At 45.8% G+C, this 12496-nt stretch overlaps 1 protein-coding gene across 2 annotated transcripts in view; it reads right to left on the bottom strand.

Moving 5' to 3' along the window:
- LOC143294760 (DNA polymerase subunit gamma-1-like) overlaps window positions 1–12496 on the bottom strand; it is a 56490-nt gene that overhangs the window by 25913 nt on the left and 18081 nt on the right. For both annotated transcript variants that reach the window (XM_076606231.1, XM_076606232.1), the window contains exons 9-13: window positions 12078–12178; window positions 8069–8240; window positions 2712–2788; window positions 1859–2039; window positions 889–966 (exon numbers count right to left, since the gene is read on the bottom strand). In XM_076606231.1, coding sequence (XP_076462346.1) covers window positions 889–966; window positions 1859–2039; window positions 2712–2788; window positions 8069–8240; window positions 12078–12178 — 609 coding nt within the window. The remainder of the gene's footprint in view (window positions 1–888; window positions 967–1858; window positions 2040–2711; window positions 2789–8068; window positions 8241–12077; window positions 12179–12496) is intronic.

Here is a 12496-nt window from a genome sequence, read left to right as displayed (position 1 = left end):
CACACACATACACACAGAGTGCCACACACACACACACTCACACACAGTGCCACACACACACACACATACACACAGAGTGCCACACACACACACACTCACACACAGTGCCACACACACACACACACACACACACACACACACACTCACACACAGTGCCACACACACACACACACACTGCCATACACAAACATACATACATTGCCATACATATACACATACAGTGCCACACACTCACACACATACATACACAGTGCCACACACACACATACACACAGAGTGCCACACACACACACATACACACAGAGTGCCACACACACACACACACTCACACACAGTGCCACACACACACACACTCACACACAGTGCCACACACTCACACACATACATACACAGTGCCACACACACACATACACACAGAGTGCCACACACACACACATACACACAGAGTGCCACACACATACACACAGAGTGCCACACACACACACATACACACAGAGTGCCACACACACACACTCACACACAGTGCCACACACACATCACCATGAACACCGCCACACACAGCTCCACACACCCACACACAGTCTACTTTTTTTTATCTTCCTGCTCCATCTTGTGCTGCTGTTTGAACGGTGTCACTACCTTGTCGTTCTGCAGTACCTGGGCATCGCATCACAGAAGAAGCAAAACAAGTTCATCACAGCTATGGTCTTTTTGCAACAATCAGTCTCACAACAGGCCAGGTATTTCAAACAAAGGTGATCCTAGAGAAATGAATGGCAGTTTGCTGTTTTCAGGATTCTCTTCAATCTGGGATGGTTGTCACGTTTTGTCTTCTAGGTACCCCACCCCCTCCCTCCAGGCTTCCCTCCCTCCCCCTCCCCCCTCTACCTTGTGAGGAATCCGGTAGAAGAGGCACCCAGGAAGACCAATATCGTGGGGCCCGTCCCCCAGATTTGGATTAGGCTTCTGAAACACAGACACATTACCCATGGACGTCAGTGTATGGAGTCACACCGTTCTTTTCCTATATTCATCTCATCACTCACACATCCCTCATCAGGTAAAAGCTATCCAGACATGGGCTGATTTCCACATTATGCATGCTCCCACAACGTGAACAGTCCTGCCAAATGACATATTTTGCCGATTTTGTATTTCGTTGTTGTTGTTGTTGTTTCTGTTTTTTTGGGTGTTTTTTTTTGCTGCCCCATCATCTGCACCATTTCAGTTGCATTGCTCCCACGCCGCTCATTTAGATTCCCCCATACACTGCCACACCCAGGTTTGTCCATCACAGTTCCAGCGTCGGCTGTCTGCAGGAAACCATCGATGTCAGGTCGCCAGGACACCACACACCAGAGGAGACCCTGCACTGCTGCTGAGTCACTTTGGTGGTGTTAAGTGGTGCCTGTTCTGATTCAACATACTTAGGACACCACCCACTAAACCGCCTACTAATGACAATAATGGCTTGCCAAGTGTTCCCCATTCGTAATCATAGAACGGAGTTTCCCCAGACTATACATACTAGAAAGTGTTGGAAGGGAAAATTTGCCTACCAGAACTGCCAGGCAAAGATGGTGAAAGGTGAAGGACATTATTGGCTTCACGCTCCACTACAAATCCATTTTAAACTTTCAATTTCACATATTGAAAATATTACTTTGAATACAACATTATAAGAGTGTCTAATTATATAGTCCAAGAAAATACACACACACACACACACACAAAATCACAGCCCTTACAGAAACAAATATCCATGAATGAACCAGCAAGCCGAACAGTAAGAAAGAGAGAGATGACAGAAAGAAAAGAGAGAGAGTCAGAAAATGAGAGGCAAATTTCTGACACCCGCCTTCTTGGCCGTGACGGGTGTGTGTGGTCTGGCAGCATCCCAGTGACCGACCCTCTCCCGGGGGTCCATGGCCCGGCGGTCAAACTGTTCACCCAGATACAGGGAGGGGTCAACCCTCCTCTCCCCCCTCCCCTCCACAAACAGCTCCGGTTTGCTTCTGGCCATGAACTCCAGAAAGGCTCTGTGTACATCACACATGCTCATATATTTATGCAGAATGAAAAGAGTAGGAAAGAGCTATGAATAGCTGCTATAGAGAAACCCGCACCCTGTACACACCTAACTACACCTCACCCTCACTGTACACACCTAACTACACCCCACCCTCACTGTACACACCTGACACACTACACCCGCACTCTGTACACACCTAACTACACCCCCACCCTCACTGTACACACCTGACACACTACACACCCACACTGTACACACCTAACTACACCCCCACCCTCACTGTACACACCTGACACACTACACACCCACCCTGTACACACCTAACTACACCCCCACCCTCACTGTACACACCTGACACACTACACGCCCCACCCTGTACACACCTAACTACACACCCACCCTCACTGAAGACACCTGATACACTATACGCCCCACCCTGTACACACCTAACTACACCCCCACCCTCACTGTACACACCTGACACACTACACGCCCCACCCTGTACACACCTAACTACACCCCCACCCTCACTGTACACACCTGATACACTATATGCCCCACCCTGTACACACCTAACTACACCCCCACCCTCACTGTACACACCTGACGCACGACACTCCCCCATCCCGTACACACCTGGCAGCCTCCATCCCCCACACCCTCCCTCCAATGTACACACCTGACAGGAAACTTGCTGACTTCCCTTTCTCCGTCAGGGTCCTGATTGGCCAGTTCTTCCTCCACTTCACTCACCGCCTGGAGAAACATTGTTGTTTTTTATCCATTCTGTGTATATTACGGTAATGTGAACAATGTTGCTGTTGTTGTATTTTTACTCAGTTGTGAGTTATTTCATTTTGTACCGTAACAGTGAAAAATATCAATTTGTTTTTTTATACTTTAAACATGATAGTAAGGTGAAGAATATCATGGGTTTTTTCTATCCTGTGTGTCTTATTTCATGGTAAGGTGAAGAATACAACTGGGGTTTTTCTATCCTGTGTGTCTTATTTCATGGTAAGGTGAAGAATATCATGGGGTTTTTCTATCCTGTGTGTCTTATTTCATGGTAAGGTGAAGAATATCACTGGGGTTTTCTATCCTGTGTGTCTTATTTCAGGGTAAGGTGAAGAATATCATGGGGTTTTTCTATCCTGTGTGTCTTATTTCATGGTAAGGTGAAGAATATCATGGGGTTTTTCTGTCCTGTGTGTCTTATTTCATGGTAAGGTGAAGAATATCATGGGGTTTTTCTATCCTGTGTGTCTTATTTCATGGTAAGGTGAAGAATATCACTGGGGTTTTCTATCCTGTGTGTCTTATTTCATTCTTTGAACACGACAGAAGCAGTGAAGAACATCAGCTGATCTTGGACTGGTCAGAGCACTCCTGGAGAATACCACACAGTCCAACGAAGACTTGTATTTTTGTGAACGCCTTGACCTCTTGGGTGTGGTCCAGCAGGCAAGTGTATATACATCACTAACATCACAATGAACACATCTGTCAACTTTGCCACAGCTGTAGCACAAGTGACAGTAACTAACAGATTGACTGAACCTTCTGTGTACAAATGTTCCTTCATTTCCTTCTTCACTGCTTTCATTGGGAGATTATCCCTTAACTTACTCCTGACAATGGAACGCAATAGCGTTCCTGACGTAAGGCAGCGTTCCATACGAGGGAACGCTATAGTGGTTTTGACAATTACAATTTTTTCCCACGTTTTCCTCATGGGGTAGCATAACAATCACAGCTACACAGGGCATTGTGAACGTGTCAAGGGTCAAATAGAAGGTTTCATCGTGTGATTCCAAAGCAACACACTCGCCAGCAAGCCACTGACCTTGGCACCCCACATGACAAGCTAATCTGCATAAATATCGAAAATGGTGTCGCAGGCGATATAAGTGGACAATTTTTGGAGCAAACTATATCACGACAGTGGCTTTTTACCGCTGCTGAAGTGATTGAAATGCTTTAAACTGAAGATTTCAACATCGATGACCATGATGAAGGCATTGGATAGAGTATCTGCAGTGAAGAAAGCTACCAGCAAGAAGGTACTGACAGTGACTCAGCTTCTGAGGGCAGTGAAGAGGGGGAGGGGAGTGGACGTACATCCGACGTGAGGAGAGGGGTCAGTGAGTCATGTACAGCAAGTTTCATTCAGTTACTTTACACTTTGTATTTTGTGTGATTTTTGTCCTAACGCTAACAAATGCGTAGTCTGTAGGGAAAAGCAAGGGAGAAAACTATTCGTCCAAGTTAAGATGAATAACGAACAAAAGGGTGGTCTTCTGTAGAGATTCCACAGGCACCTGTTACTTGTTCCCTGCTTACACTGGGAAATCATCCCTTGACAGTCATGCATGGTGCATGGTGCTGGTGGTCTTCTGTAGAGATTCCACAGGCACCTGTTACTTGTTCCCTGCTTACACTGGGAAATCATCCCTTGACAGTCATGCATGGTGCATGGTGCTGGTGGTCTTCTGTAGAGATTCCACAGGCACCTGTTGTTCCCTGCTTACACTGGGAGATCATCCCTTGACAGTCATGCATGGTGCATGGTGCTGGTGGTCTTCTGTAGAGATTCCACAGGCACCTGTTGTTCCCTGCTTACACTGGGAGATCATCCCTTGACAGTCATGCATGGTGCATGGTGCTGGTGGTCTTCTGTAGAGATTCCACAGGCACCTGTTGTTCCCTGCTTACACTGGGAGATCATCCCTTGACAGTCATGCATGGTGCATGGTGCTGGTGGTCTTCTGCAGAGATTCCACAGGCACCTGTTGTTCCCTGCTTACACTGGGAGATCATCCTTTGACAGTCATGCATGGTGCATGGTGCTGGTGGACTTCTGTAGATATTCCACAGGCACCTGTTGTTCCCTGCTTACACTGGGAGATCATCCCTTGACAGTCATGCATGGTGCTGGTGGTCTTCTGCAGAGTTTCCACAGGCCCTGTAGCCTTTACATATGTATTTATTCACATGCTGCCCTATCACATGAACCATTTCAGTGGCATCACTCTCACACCACTCATGCTGAGTCCACCATGCACCGCAACACTTGGCTTCATCCTGTAACTGACTTCACTATTCACACTGGGAGATCCTGTAACTGACTTCACTATTCACACTGGGAGATCCTGTAACTGACTTCACGATTCACACTGGGAGATCCTGTAACTGACTTCACTTCACTATTCACACTGGGAGATCCTGTAACTGACTTCACTATTCACACTGGGAGATCCTGTAACTGACTTCACGATTCACACTGGGAGATCCTGTAACTGACTTCACTTCACTATTCACACTGGGAGATCCTGTAACTGACTTCACTATTCACACTGGGAGATCCTGTAACTGACTTCACGATTGACACTGGGAGATCCTGTAACTGACTTCACTATTCACACTGGGAGATCCTGTAACTGACTTCACTATTCACACTGGGAGATCCTGTAACTGACTTCACTATTCACACTGGGAGATCCTGTAACTGACTTCACTTCACTATTCACACTGGGAGATCCTGTAACTGACTTCACTATTCACACTGGGAGATCCTGTAACTGACTTCACTATTCACACTGGGAGATCCTGTAACTGACTTCACTTCACTATTCACACTGGGAGATCCTGTAACTGACTTCACTTCACTATTCACACTGGGAGATCCTGTAACTGACTTCACTTCACTATTCACACTGGGAGATCCTGTAACTGACTTCACTATTCGCAATGGGAGATCCTGTAACTGACTTCACTGTTCACACTGGGAGATCCTGTAACTGACTTCACTTCACTATTCACACTGGGAGATCCTGTAACTGACTTCACTATTCACACTGGGAGATCCTGTAACTGACTTCACGATTCACACTGGGAGATCCTGTAACTGACTTCACTATTCACACTGGGAGATCCTGTAACTGACTTCACTATTCACACTGGCAGATCCTGTAACTGACTTCACGATTCACACTGGGAGATCCTGTAACTGACTTCACTTCACTATTCACACTGGGAGATCCTGTAACTGACTTCACGATTCACACTGGGAGATCCTGTAACTGACTTCACTATTCACACTGGGAGATCCTGTAACTGACTTCACTATTCACACTGGGAGATCCTGTAACTGACTTCACTTCACTATTCACACTGGGAGATCCTGTAACTGACTTCACGATTCACACTGGGAGATCCTGTAACTGACTTCACTATTCACACTGGGAGATCCTGTAACTGACTTCACTATTCACACTGGGAGATCCTGTAACTGACTTCACTTCACTATTCACACTGGGAGATCCTGTAACTGACTTCACTATTCACACTGGGAGATCCTGTAACTGACTTCACTATTCACACTGGGAGATCCTGTAACTGACTTCACGATTCACACTGGGAGATCCTGTAACTGACTTCACTTCACTATTCACACTGGGAGATCCTGTAACTGACTTCACTATTCACACTGGGAGATCCTGTAACTGACTTCACTATTCACACTGGGAGATCCTGTAACTGACTTCACTTCACTATTCACACTGGGAGATCCTGTAACTGACTTCACTTCACTATTCACACTGGGAGATCCTGTAACTGACTTCACTATTCGCAATGGGAGATCCTGTAACTGACTTCACTGTTCACACTGGGAGATCCTGTAACTGACTTCACTTCACTATTCACACTGGGAGATCCTGTAACTGACTTCACTGTTCACACTGGGAGATCCTGTAACTGACTTCACTGTTCACACTGGGAGATCCTGTAACTGACTTCACTATTCGCAATGGGAGATCCTGTAACTGACTTCACTATTCACACTGGGAGATCCTGTAACTGACTTCACTTCACTATTCACACTGGGAGATCCTGTAACTGACTTCACTATTCACACTGGGAGATCCTGTAACTGACTTCACTATTCACACTGGGAGATCCTGTAACTGACTTCACTATTCACACTGGGAGAAATCAACAATCAAATAAGCGGTCATTTGGAAAGTTTCAATGGGCCCCTGTAACTTTTGTTTGCAGCCCCATCATCGGCTCAGGCCCTATCCCATGACCGCCAGAAGTGGAGACAGTTGGTGATGTATTCAGCTGTGCAGTGCCCTCCAGACCAACACTTGCACTGTTTCAGTGGCAGCACTCCCATGCCACTCAGTCACGGTCCTCCATACACTGCCACACCTGGGTTCATCCTGCACCTTGATCACCGTGTTCACACCGGGAGATTATTCCTTGAAATGAACAATGAAGGTCATCTGGACAGTTTCCACAGGGCCTGCAATTTTATTAATTTATCTATTTATTAATTCGTTTATCTACTGCCCCATCATCTGCACAGTTTCAGTGCCATTACTCCATGCCGCTCATTCTTAGCCCCCTATACAAAGCAACACCAAGGTTTGTCCTGTAAACCGTTTAGTTTACACTGGGAAAAGCCCTTGAACTGAAGAACGAAGTGGGTGGTTTTCTGGAGATATTGCACAGGCCCCTGTAACTGATTCATTGTTTTCACAGGGAGATTATCCCTTGAAATGAACAATGAAGTGGGCGGCCATCTCGACAGGATCCACAGACCCCTGGAACAATGCTGTGGGGGGAAGTGGGTATGGGCCACACCCCCTCCCTCACACCCCTCAGGTCTCTGCAGTCCTGGCACACGTCTTACCTGACAGCGGGTACAATAAGCATAATAAAACAGGTTATAATAAAACAGGTGACAACAAAGCAGGTGATAACAAAACAGGTTATCATAACAAAACTTATGATAAAACAGGTGATAACATAACAGGTGATAATATATCAGGTTATTATAACAAAACTTTTGATAAAAAGGGAGATAACAGAACAGGTTATTATAACAAAACTTATGATAAAACAGGTGATAACAAAACAGGTGATAATAAAACAGGTCGTTGCAACAAAACTTACGACAAAACAGGTGATAACAGAACAGGTGATAATAAAACAGGTCATTACGACAAAACAGGTGATAACAGAACAGACCTGAACAGCCGGCACCAAATAGCCCCAACCAAAAGCGGCATCGTAGTGGAGCGGGTATCCGTCCCAGGTGAGGCGCATCAGTTTGGGGGTGACACGGCACTGGGTGCTGATGTTGGAGGGACCTGGGTACCAGTCGTCCTCATTCTGACGGGGGCACAGTTCACGGTACCACCTGTACAGTCACAGGTTATCTAGGTACCAGCCATCATCACCTGTACAGTCACAGGTTATCTAGGTACCTGTCATCATCACCTGTACAGTCACAGGTTATCTAGGTACCTGTCATCATCACCTGTACCATCACAGGTTATCTAGGTACCTGTCATCATCACCTGTAGTCACAGGTTATCTAGGTATCAGCCATCATCACCTGTACAGTCACAGGTTATTTAGGTATCAGTCATCATCACCTGTACAGTCACAGGTTATCTAGGTACCAGTCATCATCACCTGTACAGTCACAGGTTATCTAGGTACCTGTCATCATCACCTGTACAGTCACAGGTTATCTAGGTATCAGTCATCATCACCTGTACAGTCACAGGTTATCTAGGTACCTGTCATCATCACCTGTACAGTCACAGGTTATCTAGGTACCTGTCATCATCACCTGTACAGTCACAGGTTATCTAGGTATCAGTCATCATCACCTGTATAGTCACAGGTTATCTAGATACCAGTCATCATCACCTGTACAGTCACAGGTTGTCTAGGTTCCAGTCATCATCACCTGTACAGTCACAGGTTATCTAGGTACCTGTCATCATCACCTGTATAGTCACAAGTTATCTAGGTACCAGTCATCATCACCTGTACAGTCACAGGTTATCTAGGTACCTGTCATCATCACCTGTACAGTCACAGGTTATCTAGGTACCAGTCATCATCATCTGTACAGTCACAGGTTATCTAGGTACCAGCCATCATCACCTGTACAGTCACAGGTTATCTAGGTACCAGCCATCATCATCTGTACAGTCACAGGTTATCTAGGTACCTGTCATCATCACCTGTACAGTCACAGGTTATCTAGGTATCAGTCATCATCACCTGTAGTCACAGGTTGTCTAGGTACCTGTCATCATCACCTGTATAGTCACAGGTTATCTAGGTATCAGTCATGATCACCTGTATAGTCACAGGTTATCTAGGTATCAGTCATCATCACCTGTACAGTCACAGGTTATCAAGATACCAGTCATGGTCACCTGTAGTCACAGGTTATCTAGGTACCAGTCATCATCACCTGTAGTCACAGGTTATCTAGGTACCAGTCATCATCACCTGTACAGTCACAGGTTATTTAGGTATCAGTCATCATCACCTGTACAGTCACAGGTTATCTAGGTACCAGTCATCATCACCTGTACAGTCACAGGTTATCTAGGTATCAGTCATCATCACCTGTAGTCACAGGTTATCTATGTACCTGTCATCATCACCTGTACAGTCACAGGTTATCTAGGTACCAGTCATCATCACCTGTACAGTCACAGGTTATCTAGGTACCAGTCATCATCACCTGTAGTCACAGGTTATCTAGGTATCAGCCATCATCACCTGTATAGTCACAGGTTATCTAGGTACCAGCCATCATCACCTGTACAGTCACAGGTTATCTAGGTACCAGTCATCATCACCTGTACAGTCACAGGTTATCTAGGTACCAGTCATCATCACCTGTAGTCACAGGTTATCTAGGTACCTGTCATCATCACCTGTACAGTCACAGGTTATCTATGTACCTGTCATCATCACCTGTAGTCACAGGTTATCTAGGTACCAGCCATCATCACCTGTACAGTCACAGGTTATCTAGGTACCAGCCATCATCACCTGTACAGTCACAGGTTATCTAGGTATCAGTCATCATCACCTGTAGTCACAGGTTGTCTAGGTACTCATCATTACTACCATCATCATCATTATTGTTATTAATAGTTGTATTAGTATTATCATCATTATCATTATCATTGTTAAACACAGGCAAAACGTTTTACACAACAAGAGACAAAATACGGGCTGTTCTGACCAAGCCTGCACTGAGTTCAAATGAAGGGAAGATCGGAGGTGTATACTAGCTCTTCTCACTCATCATTAACGTTGCTAACAACGCAAAAACACAGGTAAACCACTTCTCACTGATTACCGATGTTGACAACAACAAAGAAACAAAGCCGTTAACTTCTCACTCTTCATCAAACAAACAAACCAAGGTGGTATCAGGTGGAGTCCCCAGTATGCTGAATTAAACAAGACACACCTGAACACCACCCAGCTCAATCAGCAGCGGAGCATGGAGTGTAGCCCTCTGGCTGGCAAAACATCGACAGTTCCCTGCCGGCTGCCAGTGCTGGGACTGCGGAAGATGAAGCCAGGTGTGGCTGTGTATGGTGGAATCAGAGAGTGAGCTCTGTGAAGACTGTGACAGATGAAGCCAGGTGTGGCCAGGTGTGGCTGTGTATGGTGGAATCAGAGTGAGATCTGTGAAGACTGTGACAGATGAAGCCAGGTGTGGCTGTGTATGGTGGAATCAGAGAGTGAGCTCTGTGAAGACTGTGACAGATGAAGCCAGGTGTGGCTGTGTATGGTGGAATCAGAGAGTGAGCTCTGTGAAGACTGTGACAGATGAAGCCAGGTGTGGCCAGGTGTGGCTGTGTATGGTGGAATCAGAGTGAGATCTGTGAAGACTGTGACAGATGAAGCCAGGTGTGGCCAGGTGTGGCTGTGTATGGTGGAATCAGAGTGAGATCTGTGAAGACTGTGACAGATGAAGCCAGGTGTGGCCAGGTGTGGCTGTGTATGGTGGAATCAGAGTGAGATCTGTGAAGACTGTGACAGATGAAGCCAGGTGTGGCCAGGTGTGGCTGTGTATGGTGGAATCAGAGTGAGATCTGTGAAGACTGTGACAGATGAAGCCAGGTGTGGCCAGGTGTGGCTGTGTATGGTGGAATCAGAGTGAGATCTGTGAAGACTGTGACAGATGAAGCCAGGTGTGGCCAGGTGTGGCTGTGTATGGTGGAATCAGAGTGAGATCTGTGAAGACTGTGACAGATGAAGCCAGGTGTGGCCAGGTGTGGCTGTGTATGGTGGAATCAGAGAGTGAGATCTGTGAAGACTGTGACAGATGAAGCCAGGTGTGGCTGTGTATGGTGGAATCAGAGTGAGATCTGTGAAGACTGTGACAGATGAAGCCAGGTGTGGCCAGGTGTGGCTGTGTATGGTGGAATCAGAGTGAGATCTGTGAAGACTGTGACAGATGAAGCCAGGTGTGGCTGTGTATGGTGGAATCAGAGTGAGATCTGTGAAGACTGTGACAGATGAAGCCAGGTGTGGCCAGGTGTGGCTGTGTATGGTGGAATCAGAGTGAACTCTGTGAAGACTGTGACAGATGAAGCCAGGTGTGGCCAGGTGTGGCTGTGTATGGTGGAATCAGAGTGAACTCTGTGAAGACTGTGACAGATGAAGCCAGGTGTGGCTGTGTATGGTGGAATCAGAGTGAGCTCCATGGGAGTAATGCCACAGAACATGATACTGTTGATGGGGCTGTATCTCTCGGGCTTGGCTGACAAATCAAATCAAATCAAATTATGGTGCTTAGAGCTTCGCTGACCACTAAGGCCATCTCAAGGCTATCACCATGTTAATACCCACTTCAAGTCAAGGGTAAAAAAAAAAAAAAAAAACCAATAAAAACTAGTCACCGCTTTAAGCTTTCCACTCAAAGTTTTAAAACATTCCATAGTTTAAAACCTTCAAATCTAATTTAAAAAGTTCAATTCTTTCAAGAAGTCTGGCTTGGCTGATGCCAGGATATCATTATGACAGGAAGCGTACAGTACAGCCTTGTCACGTAGTCCCAAACCTAAATGGACCTCCATAGCTGCATCATCATCATCATCATCATCATCCTCCTCCTCCTCCTCCTTCTTCTTCATCATCAATATAAACAACATACAGCAGTAACAAAACAAAAGCAAAGAAAGAAACAAAGAGGTCCAGAACTCACGCAGGATATCCGGCCATGAAAGTGATGTTTTTGGGCAGTCTGTTCTCCGTGGAGTACACCTGTTGGATCAGCTGTTGGTGTTTTGCCCGCACTTCTGGGTCCTTCAACACACAGTGATCGACATTTACGTTCTGTCTGTTTTTTGGGGGTTTTTTTTTTTTTCAACACACCCTGATGAACATGTTCAGGAACTGACATTGCTGACTAATAACACACATTTCTAGGTTTACTCACATTCATGTGTCAACACACAAACAGAAACTGTTTTAATAACTGTATTCCTATTTCCTGTAATACAGTACTTTTTTGTTGTTGTTGTTTTTTCTGTGTGTTTGTTTTCAAAGCAGATACAGTGTATCGAATATGGAACAGTTCACATGCTTTGACATTTCCTTGAACCAGAAAATGCATTGAAATCG

This window comes from Babylonia areolata, chromosome 20, assembly GCF_041734735.1.
Source record: "Babylonia areolata isolate BAREFJ2019XMU chromosome 20, ASM4173473v1, whole genome shotgun sequence".
Classification (NCBI taxonomy): Eukaryota; Metazoa; Mollusca; class Gastropoda; order Neogastropoda; family Buccinidae; genus Babylonia; species Babylonia areolata.
The sequence above is the reverse complement of the archived record's forward strand: the minus strand, read 5'-3'. Positions and strand labels throughout refer to the sequence as shown.